This window comes from Ambystoma mexicanum, chromosome 13 (assembly GCF_040938575.1).
Source record: "Ambystoma mexicanum isolate Mex_15411 chromosome 13, UKY_AmexF1_1, whole genome shotgun sequence".
In the NCBI taxonomy this organism is placed as follows: Eukaryota; Metazoa; Chordata; class Amphibia; order Caudata; family Ambystomatidae; genus Ambystoma; species Ambystoma mexicanum.
In genome coordinates this window covers 732,822,469-732,838,763 of record NC_090938.1, presented here as the reverse complement: position 1 = coordinate 732,838,763, position 16,295 = coordinate 732,822,469, and the positions used below count along the sequence as shown (strand labels likewise).

The 16,295-nt window shown below is 46.7% G+C and overlaps 1 protein-coding gene across 1 annotated transcript in view; it reads right to left on the bottom strand.

Moving 5' to 3' along the window:
* Nucleotides 1–438: 438 nt before the first annotated feature.
* Nucleotides 439–16,295, bottom strand: part of LOC138520514 (olfactomedin-like protein 2A) — a 32,367-nt gene continuing 16,510 nt past the window's right edge. The window contains exons 4-5 of the mRNA XM_069632864.1: nucleotides 15,064–15,136; nucleotides 439–566 (exon numbers count right to left, since the gene is read on the bottom strand). Of these exons, the coding sequence (XP_069488965.1) occupies nucleotides 439–566; nucleotides 15,064–15,136 (201 nt within the window). The remainder of the gene's footprint in view (nucleotides 567–15,063; nucleotides 15,137–16,295) is intronic.

The window sequence follows — 16,295 nt, the reverse complement described above, 5'->3', positions numbered from 1 at the left end:
TTGGAATACCATCATGGAAAATATCTCCTAGCCTGTAATAGGGAAGTATTGTTATAGTAGTGCCTGTTTTACCACTAGCACTGAGGCTGTAATGAGGTCCTAAATGTTAAAAATAAAAGCCTGTCTTTATTTTCCACCATTCATCTTTAAACATTCTTCTTCACTGCATTTTGTAATGGGGCAGCAATTCTATCATTTTTGATTCGAGATTCTCAACATTCTATCTTTTAACATAAAGAATCACATTTTTCACTCTTGGAATTCTCGATTGCCATAATCCCCGGATGCTTCCTAGCTGCAGAGCCCCTCTAGTGAAAAATAACACTAGATATTGTATATTTCCCCACACATTCTATGCTCTGTTCCCCCACACTCCCCACCAAAGTGTGCCTCACAAGCACTTGATACCCACATTTGCTATTGTTAGATAGTTGGCTCCTAGTACTTGCCTTCATGGGCAGGTGTTGTCGAATGGATTAAGCTGGTCTCTTCTCTTCCTTCTGGCATGAGGTGCAGGGTGGTCCCCTCAGTCCTGAGGGTAGCACCAGCAGAGTCTACAGGGTTTCCTGTGAATGAGATGTGCAGTGTATTTAGTTTCCAGCTCTTACATAGTGTGTGATGCGCGCTCGCCTCAATTGTTGTAAACTGTGAGTGTGGTGCCTGTGAAGCCAAGGTTCTGGAACCTTCATTTGATGTCACTGAGTGCGTTATCTTTACGGCACTAGAGCGGGGAGTGCGGAGCCTGGAATCATTGATTCTGGGTAAATGAGTCTGGAGTACTCAGATGATCTCATCTTGAGATGCGTGTGTATGTGTGTGTCGTGCTCACGAAGCTGCAGGACTGGAAACCTCACTTTATGCCAATTAGTGCATAGTCTTTCTAGCTCGATAATCGGGAGTGTGGAATCTGAGGTCAATGAGTGTGGGACAATAAGGATTCGGTATTGGGAGATCTCAGTGAGTTTGGGGCATGTGTGAGGCGGCAGTGTTGGGAGTTGTACATTTGGAAGACGTGAGAATTGTTGAGTCCTGAACTATGTGACTCGCTTATTGCTTATTAGCAAGCTTACATTCAGATGAGTTGTCTCTATTCCCCCAAACATTATAGATTTTTTCTTGATTTTCTTTCTTTTATTGTATTTTGTATTATCTGACATAATCCTTTAACCACACTGGCTCCTTCCTTATCCTTTCAGACTTACTAAAACTCACATTCTCATCGCTACTATGCCTCTCGCACTTCTCTCACCACCCAGAACTTCCTCAACTCTAACACTCACACTACTAACTCCCACTCCTACGTCACCATGCACATCAACGATACTTCCCTCATCCAACATACGTACAATTCCTCTACCTTCTCCCATACCTCCAGCGCTCACAACCTTGTCCATATTCCATGTGGTACCATCCTCGAATCTCACTGCATTGGCCAACAGTTCGACAACCTTTTTAGGCTCCAAAACTTTAGACCTTCCCTTAGACACAGGTATGCCCTTTTTGATCCTCACCCACGACCCACAAGACACCTTCATCATCCACTGTTCCAACTTTCTGAGTCTCTCATAATAATTCCTCTTGTACTTAATTTGTGCCCACAACTTCTTCCTTACTCACTTTCTAACTTCGTCTTCCTCAGATTCCCCATTCCTAGACTTTTGTTGACCGTATCGTTCCCCCAAATTGGGTTGAGAAATGTATTAACTTCCCTCCCCTTCATCAACTTGAAGGGTGGTACTCCCGTAAACCTGCTCAGCGCTGCCCGGACATTCCACAACATTCTACTCAAAGTATCTCTCACATTCATCCTGTTCCTTATTGCTTGCTCCATAGCATCAACAACCACCTTATTAAACTGCTCGACCAGCCCGTTAGACTGGGGCAGATACAACAATGTGAATTTCCATTTCATACCCCTATCTTTAGTATATTCAACCACCTCAGGACTCTTAAACTGCAACCCATTGTCACTCACTAGCTCTGAAGGGTACCCCTCACGTCTAAACACTGATTCCATAAACTTCACAATTTCTCCACTAGACGCCCGCTCGACCAATGTCATTTCAGGCCACTTTGAAAAATAATAAATCAATACAATCATACATCTACATTTCCTTCCAAGTGTCTCATATGGCCCTAAAATATCTACCCTGACATGCACCCAAGCACCCTTTGGTGGCACAATAGGCATCAACTCCTGCTTGTTGACCTTCATGGATTTATCACAATTCTGACACACCCTAGACTCGCAACACTCCCTCATTTTCCTCTCTACTATAGTATCGATTCTGGGCCACCAGTACCTCTCTTAATTTCCTCTTTGTGCCTGTAATCCCTGGATGCCCTTCATGACCTTTGTCCACCAACTTCTCTTTGAAACATTCCGGGGCCACCAACACCTCTCCTCTGAGAAGCAACTCATCCTGCACCGTCAATTCCTCAATCACCTCCCAAAAACCCTTGCATGCATCTATCACTGCCTTCTTCATCAGCCATCCTCTTATAGTCCACTAAATGGCCTTGCTTAAAAAATCAAATCTGACACCAGACCACTCTTCCACTCCTCCTTCCCAATCACAGTATAGTGATCCCTAAACCCCTCTTTCAGACACACAACTATTGCTACCACCTCTCCTTCATTACCACCACTCACTTCCTTCTATGGTGCTCTCAACAAGTAATATGTAACCTTATTCTGAACCCCCAGAACATACTCCACTACAAAATCATACTCCTGTACACGTATATATATTCTGGCAATACTTGGCGTTGCTCTCATCTGTCAACACCTCCACCATTGTCTTATGGTCAGTCTGCACCATAGAACGCTGCCCCCACACATCCTTCCTGAAGTATTCAATGCTCCACACACAAACACACCAACAATTCTGTCTCAATAGCAGACTACCAACTCTCACAATCTGTCACCGCCCTAGAGGTATGACGTATCGTCCTCTCATTGCAACCACTCCCTTGAGATAACACCACCCCAGTCCCTTCACACTAGTGTCTATGTGATGATACACTCATCCTCAACCATGAATCCTCCTAGGTTCTTTTCACCACAAATCCCTTCCTGAATCTTGCTCAATGCATCTTGGCACTCATCATTCCAATCAAATGCAACACCTTTTTTCAATAACCTCCTAATGGGCTGACAGAAATCAGCAAAGTTTTTGTTATTAAACTCTTCCATTCCTATAAATGCTTACACCTCATCTCTGTTCTTAGGAATGGGTGCCTATGTGCCCAGGATACTGAACTTCCTTCGCTCTAAATTTACATTTACACCCATCAATGGTCAGCACTTAATCTCTCAATCTAGCCAACACTTCTTGCAACCTTTTGTCGTGCTCAACTCCATCCTTCCCATACACCAATATGTCATCCTGATAGGCCAGCGTCCCCGGAACTCCCTCGAGTATCTGCTCAACACCCTTTGAAAAACCACAGCTGTAGACGCCAAACCAAATGGCATCCTCCGATAACGGAAAAGGCCAAAAGGGGTCATGAATGAAGTGAGCGTTTGACTGTCCTCAGTCATTGGGATTTGGTGGTAGGCAGACAAAGAATACAATGACATGAACACCACAGTATCCCTGACACAGTTCAGCATCTCTGTGATAATTGGTAACAGAAATGTGTCCACTATAATGTTTTTGTTCACATCCATCAGATCCACACACATCCTGACCTTGCCATTTTTCTTCCTGGCAACAGCTATTGGGCTGACCCATTCAGCTGATTCAATGCAATCAAGTACTCCTCTTTCTATGAGCCTCTCCGATTCCTTCTCTACTTTTCCTCGTATTGAAAGCGATATCTGTCGCAGTCTGTGACTTACAGGTTCTGCCCCTGCTCTCAATACAATTTTGTGAGCATATCCTCTCAAGCATCAAAGTTTGTTGTTGAACACCTCCGGAAACCGTTCTTGTTCTGTAGTGTTCCCCAAACAATACTGGTTCATCACTCCTGGGATCCAACCCAATGCCCAAGGGCACTTGGTCATGCCATCCCAAAATGTCCACACCATTCTTTGCTACATACAGTCTCACCACTGCCATCCTACTCTTGTACTCTACTACTGCTTGAAACATCCTAAATATGTTGAGCCTTGAACCCTGAAACCCTCCTGGGTTCTTGATGTTGGATTTCCTAAGCTCTCCTTTCAAGCCAGCTTCCTGCGGTTGTTTCCACCTGCTTTCTGTTAAAATAGATGTGATGAATCCGAATTGATTATCCCAGAAAACCTGGCCTGGCACCCTTCTCATGTGGCCAGGGAAAGGCAGACGCTTCCTGATCCTGAGCCTGGGGGTGGTGTTCTGCAGGAGGATCAAATGAGAGGGGAATCAGGTCAGGAGAACTGGGAGAACCTCTTGACTAACTTCCCTAGTGACCCAACAGTTTTAATGGCCTATTGTAGAATTGAAACCTTGGAAGAAAGTAATCAGAACATTGTAACTTTAAGTCCCACAATGCCCTATGCACTGGGACGAGGAAGAGGGATTCAGAGGCACGAAACTGTAGAGTGCAGTTAAATGATCTTAATGACCCGCACTTGTGAGCTTAGGGCCCTTTAGGAACGTGCATGTAATGGATGGGATCACACAGAATAACTCTGAGTCCAAATAATCGAACCAACTCAGGAAGATGGCAAAGTACTGTTTTATTAACAATTATCTAAAACAGGGAGTTACAATGAACATCAACGGACGCACGCGCGATTTCTCTCAGCGATCCTTTCAAAAACATGATTTATATATAAAAAATACATCAGAGGTGATGTCATACTAAGTGGCTAATAATGAAAAACCTACTAGGGATCGGGATTGGCTAATGGGGAACATCTAAGTATATTATTTATAGGAACTAGGATTATAATTGACTGCACACTATCAGGTGGACTACATATGCCTACCTCTAAAACAGGTAATCTTCAGAAACAATAGATACATGGTTTCTCAATGGTTCTCAAACTATAAGGTCCGTCGTTATATGGACTACTACAATTGATTGGCGTGCTTGTGGTAGTCTGGAACATTCGGTTCACTTAGCAGCACATAAACCCAGAGGCAGGTGCAAGGAGATGGGACCTGACACTGCCTCACCACCCAATTAGCCCAGCATCTCTCATCACCCATGCCTTCTGCCATGAAGATTGTCTTTGAACTTGGCCTTGCAAACGTATACTTGTCTTCATAATACATGGGAGTGTGAGCACTCATTATTGTGTTCTGGAACTCCAAGTACGAACTCTATTTTCTTCCTTGGCTCACGTGACAGGAGACCATGATTTGGTCCATTTTGCAGGTTTTAAATGTCTTAAATGAATTAAACTTGGCACTCTTGGCGTTCTTACTTTGCACCTTAACAAGAGATGATTCATCCTTTGCACGTTCACTTCTTTCCAGAATAGATAGCTGACCTTGGCTGCTTCAGTCTTGAGTCCAGGCCAGACAAGTCGACATGCAGCTCCATGATTCAGCTTATTCTTGATGCCACATCGTTTTCCCTTCACTCTTCATGGGTCCTGGCTTACTAAATTCATGATACTGATGTCCAGCTTCTATACAATGGTGGCTTTGCCTGCATTCTATTCACTACATATAGCCAGCTTCTATGATGACTTAGTCTACTTGCGTTTCAGCATCTGTACAATTATTGAACAGTTGATTCTCTGCGGCATTTTGTGCATGTGTAATCTTTTTCGTATTTAAAAGTTCACTTGATTCTTTACTTCATCATTAGTCTCTTCAGAATCTGTACATCTTCTTCAGCCAGTATCTAAGGACGTTGTTCATACTCTTTTGTGACATCACAGGCTTCTTTTCTTTGCTTCTTCTCATATTCCATCAGGGAGTTCCTCAAATTCTCGTCCTTTCGGGAATACATTCGGTAGGGTTGTCTCAATGGGTATCTTCTCTCAAACACAAGTTGTGGTATTGGCCCAACTGCTGGTGTCAAACACGGCACAATCTCAGGTCTCCAACACATGGGAGGTAGGCTGGCGGGGGTTTCCTGCAGCAGCATGCAGCTGCTCCTCTACACCTGAGCAGGACTTTTCGGTATTTAAGTCCTCCTCAGGTGCAGGCCATGAGTACAACAAGGAGATGGAGTAGATGCAGAAGTTGTAAGCTGCAATTGCAGTAGAAGAATAAAGGAAATGGAGATGCCAGAGATGCCGCTATCGTTGAAACAGATGTCAGTCCTGAGAGGGTCTTGAATATTGATCCCCTTTCTTGCAGAGGTTGCGTAGTGGGAACCAGCATTGTAGCAGGTGTATTGGAGGCGGTGTCCAGTGGCTGGCGAGCACCAGAGTGCATTCGGAACGAGAAAAGCTCCCTTCCCAATTGGCAGAGGCCGCAGGAAAGCCGAAGCAGTTTGCTGTGCAGGAGGCAGCAGAGGCAGAACGAACTGTGGAGGCACATTGAGCAGACACGTGTGCATGTGCCAGTGAGTTTACCATTGTCAGATAATCCCAGTACACTCTGTAATCAACCACTGGCCACTAATAATATTTGTGAATACCGAACTAAGTTAAAGAAGTCCCATTGGCATAATAAGAACGTTGCGAAAAGACAAGAAAAGAAAGGTTATAAGTGTGGCTATCAAAGCCAACATTATTGCCAAGACAAAGAGGGGGCAATGCTGAAACAAACTAACAATAACAATCATTGCCAAAGTAAAGAGGGAGCAATACTTAAAAAGCCATATAACCAGAGAACATTATTGCAGAACGATTGTCACCCTTATTGCCAAAGTGAGCAAGGGGCATTGGTTGAACAGGATGTCAACAAGCATTGCATAAGACGAAGAGGGGCAAGTGTGATAAAGAGACATTGTCAGTAGCTATTTGATGTGAAAGCAGGAAAGCAAGAGTGGTTGGAGTGAAGCCCTTCTGGTAGAAAGTATCAAGGAGGAGAGGAGCATAACATGCATTGCATGTTGCAAATACAACAGTGCAACGTTGTTGAAAGTTTCCAAAAGGTCTGAAGTAAACCTCACCACAGAGTACTTGTAGTAGTGTTAGGAGCTTTTTAACATGGCAGGCAAGTGTACCCGGAGAGGGACCTTGTAGTTGTAGTCCTGGAAGGTTAGTTGACCAGGAAGAAATCATTGAAGTACTACATTGTGGCTGAAGGTTGTGGAGGAGAAGAAGTGGCAAGACCACTAAAGTGTTTTCTAAATTGTGGTGGAATCATCCTGACAAAACTTTGTTGTTGATACCGAAGAATTGTGAAAGTATTTTTGTTTCCTTAAGGAGAGGAAATTGTGTTGAACCTTTGTCCATATGAGGAGAGATAAAAATGTTTTGTTTGGTTGAGCCGTTGTTAACGTCCAAGTGAAAGACTTTTGGAGTGAAAAGAACTTTATGATCAAAACATGACTACAACAAGGAACATTTTTATTTGAACCTTTGATTGAAAATCCTCCATTGAGTATGAGGAAGGGGTCAGACCCAGGTTGCAAGAATACACAGTTAATAGATTTGTGTTGAATATAAGTGTTATTTTTCTTACATTTGAATTGCCATATATTAACTTTCTGGGTTTGATGTATGTATAAGTGTGAGGGACAGATTCCTTTTGTTAGAGTGTTTTCCTTTAGTTTATTTTGATAGGCAGGGAAATCCTCTTTAGGTTAGGGATAGTGAGGCGATGGTCAAACCCTTATACGTTAATAAGATGGATAATTTAGAAAAACCTTTACCCAGTTGTCTGCCTCACATTTCTGACCCCTCACAGGGAAACCGCTATCCACCATGACTTTGAGTTGAAGCCCTTCCATCCTTGCGCTGCAACTACGGCACTTCACCCTAGAGCAATCTTCCACAGCGCTCTGTCCCACTACCACCCGGTCTTCTTTTTTTTCCAACATTCTTTTTATTTGATTTTGTCAATAAACATACTGTTTCAAGTGCGTTAATTCACATATTGGATAGTTCATATGGAATGAGCATATTTAACCACAACATAAACATAAACAGAACATAATTAGGTGGGGGCATGTTTCATAGTTCATTTGAAATGAGCATATTAAGCCACCATGTAAACATAAACAGAACATGATTAGGTGGGGAAATGGGGGCAAAAAGGGGGGCAGCCCCGGGGGACTGTCTATCGGGGGAGCTGTAGTCCTTGGGGGGAATTGTTTTAATTAGTTAATTGTCTTTTGCGGGGAGGTGACGGTTGGAACTAGGTTGGGGCTGAGTGTCTCCGAGTTCATTTTGCCCTCTGCTGTTCTTGATCCTGGGTTGGTGGCATTCGGGGGGGCTGTTTCCTTGCGGGCTGCAGGGCTTGACTATGGAATATTTTAGTCGTATTTGCCCATCCAGCGGAGAGGCAGCGGTTTTCTTACCATTCCTGGGAACTGGTCTGCATAGTCTAGGAAGGGGGCCCAGGTGTTGAAGAACTTGTTTCTATTACCCAAGCAGATGGCGGTTATTTTTTCCATGGCTGCGATGTCCCAGCATTTAGCCCACCACAGGCTCACGGCTGGGCCCTCTGGATGTTTCCATAGACTTGCTATTACTATTTTTGCTGTCGTGAGAAGTTGTGTGCACAGGCTCGCTAGGTTGCTGGTGAGTGGGAATTGGCCCTCCCCTGTGCTGCCCAGTAGGACTATTCCTGGGTCCCATGGGATCGTTAGTCCTGTGATCTGCTTGATTAGGTCCAGGATTTCCTTCCAGCATTTGACTGATCTTGGGCATGACCAGAGTAAGTGGAATAGCGGGCCTGTGTCTATGCAGCCTTTCCAGCATAGTGGGGAGATAGCCGGGTTGCTCTTGTTCAGAATCTCTGGGGTTAAGTACCATCTGTAGCAGGTTTTGATCGCCCCTTCCTTGTTGGTGACGCACTTCAAGCTGTTCTGTGTTCTGGTCCAGATGTGTCCCCATTCTTCCATTTCAATTGTTCTGCCGATGTCCTTTTCCCACTTTTCCATATATGCCTCTTTTTTGTAGGGATCGGTTCTGTCTGATAGTCCGTATAGGGCCGATATTTTCCCTCTGGGAGGAGTCGTTGTGAGCGTTTGTTCCAGTGCCGTTAGCTCTCTGCAGTCCTGAGTTCTCATGGGCTCGTGAGAGAGCCAGTGTCGGATCTGAGGGTAGCGGAATCTTTCTGTTTCCGGCACCCCGAATTTTGCTTTGCATTCTTCGAAGGTTAGTGGGGCGCTCTCCTCGTAAAAGTCTCCCACGTGCTTTAGCCCTCTGGTTTTCCAGTGATTAAAGTTATTGGGTGTTATGCCGGGGGTGAAGTCCGGGTTGTCCCAGATCGGGGATAGAGGGCCAATTGTGCTTCTGCGGTTCCACCGCCTCGCCGCCCTCCTCCAGCTCTCAACTGTATTCTTGGTTGCAGTTAGGGGCCCCTCCCTGGGGGTGTCAATGGGTCTGATGATATGTGGAAGCGCTTCCAGGGGGTTATGGCACCAGTCCTCCTCTAGTTTCACCCAGTGGGGTTTGTTGGTGGATGGGTTGCAGACGAACGCTGGTGGGAGCTGGGCGGCCAGGCAGCTTCTCTCTATTTCTGGGGCTCCCAGGACTCCCATTCCCTTGCTCCTTGTCACCACCCTTCTCGCTATTTGCGGCTTCTTGCTCTCCCTAATGAATTTCATGATATTTGTTTGGAGCTTCAGCAGGTCCTTCCTTGATATGGGGATTGGGAGGGCCTGGCAATGATAGAGCAACCTTGGTACCAGATTCATTTTTACTGCTGTTATTCTTCTCAGCCATGACACTTCTTGTTATTGCCATCTTACTAGGTCCGCCTGGAGCTCCTAGAATAGCGGGGGGAAATTCAACTTATACGCTTCTTCTGTTCTCTGTGGAATCTTTACCCCCAGGTAGGTGAAGTATGAGTTGGTCCATTGGATGGGGTGATCGGTAGCTAGAGATTTTATCGTGCCTCCCGGTATGTTGATTCCCAGGGCCGTGGATTTTTCGAGATTAATTGAGAATCCTGATGCCACTCCGAAGTTGGCCAGTTCGTTCCAAAGCGCTTCCATGGATGACCTCGTCCTGGTCAGGGATAACAGAACATCGTCTGCGTATAGTGCTATACGTATACGTGCTATATTGTATACCTCTCCTCTGACCGATAGCCCGCTTATTGAGAGATTTTGGCACACTCTGTTGGCGAATGGTTCCATGGACAGTGCAAAGATGAGCGGGGATAGCGGGTAGCCCTGTCTCGTGCCTCTGGTGATATGAATTCTAGGAGATTTGTTGCCGTTTACCCTTAGTGCTGAAGTTGGGTGTTGGTAGTTGGCCAGGGTCCATGTCTGGAACTTTGGGCCGATGCCCAAAAGCTTTAGGGTTTCCTCTTTGTATCCCCAGTCTAACATGTCGAATGCTTTATTTGCATCTAGCGACAGGCCTGCCATTTGCTCGCCCCTCCTCCCTGCCGATTCGATGATATTTAGGGTGCGCCTGGTGTTATCAAGGTGCTTTGCCCTGGGATGAATCCCGTTTGGTCTAGATGGATGAGCTCTGGGAGGTGTTTTGCCAGTCTGCTTGCCAGAATTTTAGAGAAGATGTTTGCGTCATTATTCAGTAATGTGATAGGTCTGTATGAGGAGCAGAGATCCGGGTTTCTTCCTGGTTTTGGTAGCAGCACTGTTAGTAACTCCTCCATGGAGGGGGTGATGGAGCCTGATTCAAGAAAAGAGTTGTATAGCGAGGCCAGGCGAGGGGCCAGGATGCGGGAGAACTTTTTATAAAATTGGGCGGTCAGGCCGTCGGGCCTGGAGCTGTGTTTTCCAAGAGCTGAATTGTTTTCGCTACTTCTTCCGCCGAGAATGGTAGTTCCAAGGAGTCGAGCTGTGAGGGCAGAGGGTCTCGCCGGATTGGGCGCAGGTATTGGGCTTGAGCCTCCTTGCTTGTGGCAGGGCCTGACATGATTCCCCTGTGGTGTTCGGTGAGGATCTCCATCTTTTCCGCTTCCGTGCAGCAAAGTCTCCCTCCTTTGTGCTGAAGCGTTAGTATCTTGTTTCGGGAGTGCAGTTTCTTCAGTTTCTGGACCAACAGGCGGTTGGCCTTGTTACTGTTTATATAGTAAAATTGTTTTGTGTAGGCTAATGCTTGGGCCGTTTTGTCTGCCAGGTGCATTTCCAGTTTTGTCTTTGCTTTTTTGAGTTCTCTGCTTACTTTCATGGTTTGGCGGATTTTGTATCGTGCTTCTATTTTGCCCATTTCTGCCTCTAGCTTAGCTAGTTGGATTTGGTGCCTTTTTTTCTGTGCTGCCGTGCAGCTAATTGCCACTCCTCTGATAACCGGCTTCATTGCGTCCCAGGTCATGGCTTCAGGGGTGCTTTTGTCTGCGTTTTCTGAGAAGTCGTTTTCCAGGGAGGCCTGTTGCTCGGAGCTTGATGCTATGTCTGCTAGGATGTAATCCTGGAGTTTCCAGGTTCTTTGAGGGGGTGCTGGGAGGCCCTCCACTTGCAGCTTGGCTATGACTGGGGTGTGGTCGGATATTACTCTGCGGCCGATTTGAATGTCCTTTATACAGGGGAAGAGTTCGCTGGTCATTAGCAGAAGGTCTATCCTTGAATGGCCTCTGTGGACGTGGGAATAGAATGTATAGTCTCGCTCTCCCTGGTGAGCCAGTCTCCAGGTGTCGACGGTACCCATGGTCCTCAGAAATTCTGCCATCCCCAGTGCCCGGGCGAAGTCCTTCCTAGAGGGCGGAAGTGTCTTGTCTGTGTTGGGGTCTGGGGTGAGATTGAAGTCTCCTCCAATTAGAAGGCGCCCTTGCGTGAAGGAGGTGATCGTGGGGAGAAGACTGCTGAGAAAGCGGTCCTGCCAGAGTTTGGGGCATATATTGCTGCTATTGTGATCGGAAGATCTATCAGAAGACCCTTGAGCAGTATGTATCTCCCTGCTGGGTCGCGTTTAATTGAGATTTGGGTGAGCTGCAGTGCTCGGCTGAGGAGGATGGCTACTCCCCTTTTTTTATGGCCCGAGGAGGCAAAGAACTTAGTGGGGTATTGGCAGAAATTTGCTCTCTTTTCATCCGATTGCAATAGGTGTGTTTCCTGGAGGCACACGATGTTGGCTTCTAGGTGGTTCAGTCTCTGTTCCACTGATTTCCGTTTTCTAGGTGAGTTCAGCCCCTGTACGTTCCATGTTATCATTGTTAGTTCCTTAGTGGTCTCCATCTTTTGTGATGATGTCGCTTATGTGTTCATAGGGCTCTTCTTGTTGCGATCCCTTTGGTGCGTTAGTTCCCCTGTGTATTGCTGGGTTTTTGGTTCCTGCTCCCCGGTTCTGAGTCCCCCCCAAACAATTCAACAATCCGAGTCTTTAAGGCCTTGAAAGTCAGCTTATCCGCCAACGGGGCATCCGGCTGGGCCAACGCATCCTTGCGGCTTGGAGGCAACTGTTATTTGATGAAACTATGAGATTCTAATGTGCTTAAGATCATATTGTCCTCTTTTCTTGGGTTGCTGTTAGGCGTCCCTCTTCCTGATTCTTTGTTGGGAGTTGGACCCAGTACTAGCCATGTGGTTTGTTTTTGGTTGGTGGTCCCCGGAGTTTTCGGCGTCTTCCCACTTTGGTCCAGGCAGGGTCGGCCCCCCTTGTTCGAGGCATTCGCGCTGGTGTATGTCGGGCTTGGATGTCGTCTTCTGGGTCTGGGTTTAGAAGCCTCTCTACCTCCTGCAGGGTGCGGATCAGACAGGGTTTTCCATCCCATGAGAACGCTAGGGTTGTGGGGAACGCCCAGTGGTAAGGGGTTTTCTTCTCCCTGAGCCAGATCGTGATGGGCCGTAAGGCCTTTCTTTTTGCTAGTGTTATGGCGGCTAGATCCTGATAGAGGGAGATAGAAGCGTCTCTGAAGAGGACGTGGTGGGAGTCCCTGGCCTCCCTCATGATTTCCTCTTTGACTTTGTAAAAGTGCACTCTGGCTAGGACATCTGGTGAGGTGTCTGTTTTCGTTCTGGCCCTTGTTCGATGCACCCTGTCTAACTCCAGCGGGGCGTCGTCGGGGAGGGTTAAGATGAACCGGAATAGGTCACTGACATAGTGGGGCAGATCAGCGTCCGGGATTGTCTTCAGAATTCCCCTTAAGCGAATAGTATTCCGGCGAGAGCGATTTTCGGCGTGTATGCACAATACTTTTTGCTTCCTGTGACACGTTGCAGCAAAGTGTCATATCATCCCACAATACTGCACTTTTCTGGTGAATTGCAGGATATGACTTTGAATTTGCAAAATGTCCTCCCTTGCCACCCCTGTAGCATTTGCCCTTTTCATACTCTGTTGGCGTCAGAGGCGTTTTCCTCTCTCCTCGCCTTCTTTCTTATGTTCACCTCCTTTTCTGCTGCACCTTTTTTCTGTTTTTGATGACAGCAATAACATCTCCATCCGCACCTTCGATTTTCTTATTTTCCTTGATAGTTTTAGAACACAATTGAGTATGCTCTACTTTCTTAGAAATAGGTATTGCCTCCTCCAATGTACGGTTCCCACACATCCACAACCGTTCCTGGGGGATCAGGTTGTTGGTGTGGATTATAATTTGATCCTTAATGAGCTCGTCCATGTCCACCCTGGCACTGAAATCACATGAGGCGGCCACGTTCTTTAACACACTCCAATACTCTTGCACACTCTGGTTGCCCTCTTGCTTGCAAGCATAGATGTTGTACCTATTAATCGCTGTATTAGTCTTGGGTGCATAGTAGTTATACAATCGTCTAAGGGTTTTCTCATCCACATCCATATCTCCACCAGCGAGATCTTCACAAAGTGGCAGAATCACCCTACACTTCTTTTTCCTCTCCAGACCAAGTGAATGCAACAAGAGCAGTTTTTTCTTTTCTGGGGTCATCCCCTCATGCTCAACTACACTGAAATAATTGCACCAGTACTGCCTCCAATGATTCCAGGGAATCATTGGCACCCCAGGATTAGACCAAAATGCCTGTGGAGGATGGGCTGTGATAGGCATGCTCTTCTCCTGCTCCTGCTGTACTGGGACGAAAAACATGCCACACTCGTTACACTCTTAACGAGCCGTCGATTTGCTGAGATAAGAAAACCGTGATGATTAGATCTTCCAATACTGGGACGAAGAAGATGATGTGCTCGCCATTTCTTCCTATACTTGTATACAATGTTATCCACAGCAACCAAGATGGCCACCACATTCCCCCACATTGGCAAGGTTATTTCCTCTAACTTAGCTCAACGACTCTTCTGCTCACACACCCAAGCTCCTGCTCACGCTGGGACTCTGCAGGGACCTTTCTCTGCTGCTTTGTCCCAAAGCCACACACCAGACCACCGTGGGGTCTTCCCTCAATGCTGATCTAGTTCTCTGATGGAATCAGACCCTCTTCCTCCAACGGCCTGGGATCAACTGTCAATCTACTTCTCTCCACACCTCCCCTTACATCGCTCTGTTGCAGGCCACAGCACGTCGCTCGTCGCCAAATAAAGCAAGCACGGAGCTGCGTCGGTTCTAAAAGGTACGTCTTTTATTTTGTAATGAAGACCCCAAGGTCAGGAGACAGCCTTCTTCACCCAGCTCCCAACCGTAACTGATCTCTGTTCCAGGTTCTAACCTGGAACCAACACAGACACTAACAAGATACTACAGTTATCCCACTGAGAGTGTGACATCATTGCAGTACACATAAGACTCACACCTTATGGCCCTCCAGCACATTTCTGAGAGCCCCAGACTGATATTTCTACTGTAATATTGAAAGACTATAGTTGTGAATATTAGTAGGTTCATGTTAATATGTATATGTGGCCCAACAATTATTACATTGGAAGTGATGGTGGGACACTGAGAAAGTAGTACTGGGAGATATCGGCTCAGTGTAGGTAAGGGCAGGTTCCATGAGACTGCACTACTGGGAAGCTCAACTTGGCATCAATGATTAGTAGGCTCAATGCTGTAGTACTGGGACAGCATAGTGTGATGTCAGTGTGTGTGGGTCCTATGAGTGCTTGTGTGCATTTGTTTGTGTATGTGTGTTTGTAATGGTTTGAGATTGAGGTGTTCTCGCATGACGTGTGAAAAATGACTGACTTCCCACCTGGCTTGTTGGTCTTACCTGGTGATACTGTTGCTCTGGTTTCGAATGATCCTTCATCTGCCGCATGCTGTCCCTTGAGGTTTGGCGTACTCTGCTCCATGGGAGAAGAGGGAGAAGACTGTTAGAGTCCATTGGGGTGGCAGCCGTCCCACACTTGCTGGCACCCAGGTCATGATCAACTTCCTTCAATCTCTCTGCAAGGCTGTTTTTTTCCCCCAGAATTATGCCTCTGTCACTAGAATGCAGCTATCTGCCTCCATAAAACTCGGCCTAGGTGCTCACATGACGTCCCTCCTGCCTCACACACTCTGCACAACTCCTCTGGCACTAGAATGCAGCTATCCCCCACGATAAAACTCGGCCTAGCTGCTCACATGACGGCCCTCCTGCCTCACATACTTTGCACAACTCCTCTGGTACTAGAATGCAGCTATCCCCCATGAAAACACTCGGCCTAGCTGCTCACATGACGTCCCTCCTGCCTCATATACTTTGCTGAAAACCTCTGGCCCCAGAATGCAGCTATCCGCCTCCATAAACCTCGGCCTAGCTGCTCACATGACGTCCCTCCTGCCTCATATACTTTGCCGAAAACCTCTGGCCCTAGAATGCAGCTATCCGCCTCCATAAACCTCGGCCTAGCTGCTCACGTGATGTCCCTCCTGCCTCATATACTTTGCCGAAAACCTCTGGCCCTAGAATGCAGCTATCCGCCTCCATAAAACTCAGCCTAGCTGCTCACGTGATGTCCCTCCTGCCTCACACACTCTGCACAACTCCTCTGTCACTAGAATGCAGCTATCCCCCACGATAAAACTCAGCCTAGCTGCTCACGTGATGTCCCTCCTGCCTCACACACTCTGCACAACTCCTCTGTCACTAGAATGCAGCTATCCCCCACGATAAAACTCAGCCTAGCTGCTCACATGACATCCCTCCTGCCTCATATACTTTGCCGAAAACCTCTGGCCCTAGAATGCGACTATCCACCTCCATAAAACTCGGCCTAGCTGCTCACATGATGTCCCTCCTGCCTCATATACTTTGCCGAAAACCTCTGGCCCTAGAATGCAGCTATCGCCCTTGATAAAATTCGGCCTAGCTGCTCAGATGCTATCTCTCTTGCATACTCTCTGGGCTTCCTCCCCACACCCACCCTCATGCCTGCTCAACATGGGTGACTAGCAGGGACTTGGCCACCCCAACCTTTGTACTGGCTAAAATGCACATATGCATTCTATAACTCTGAC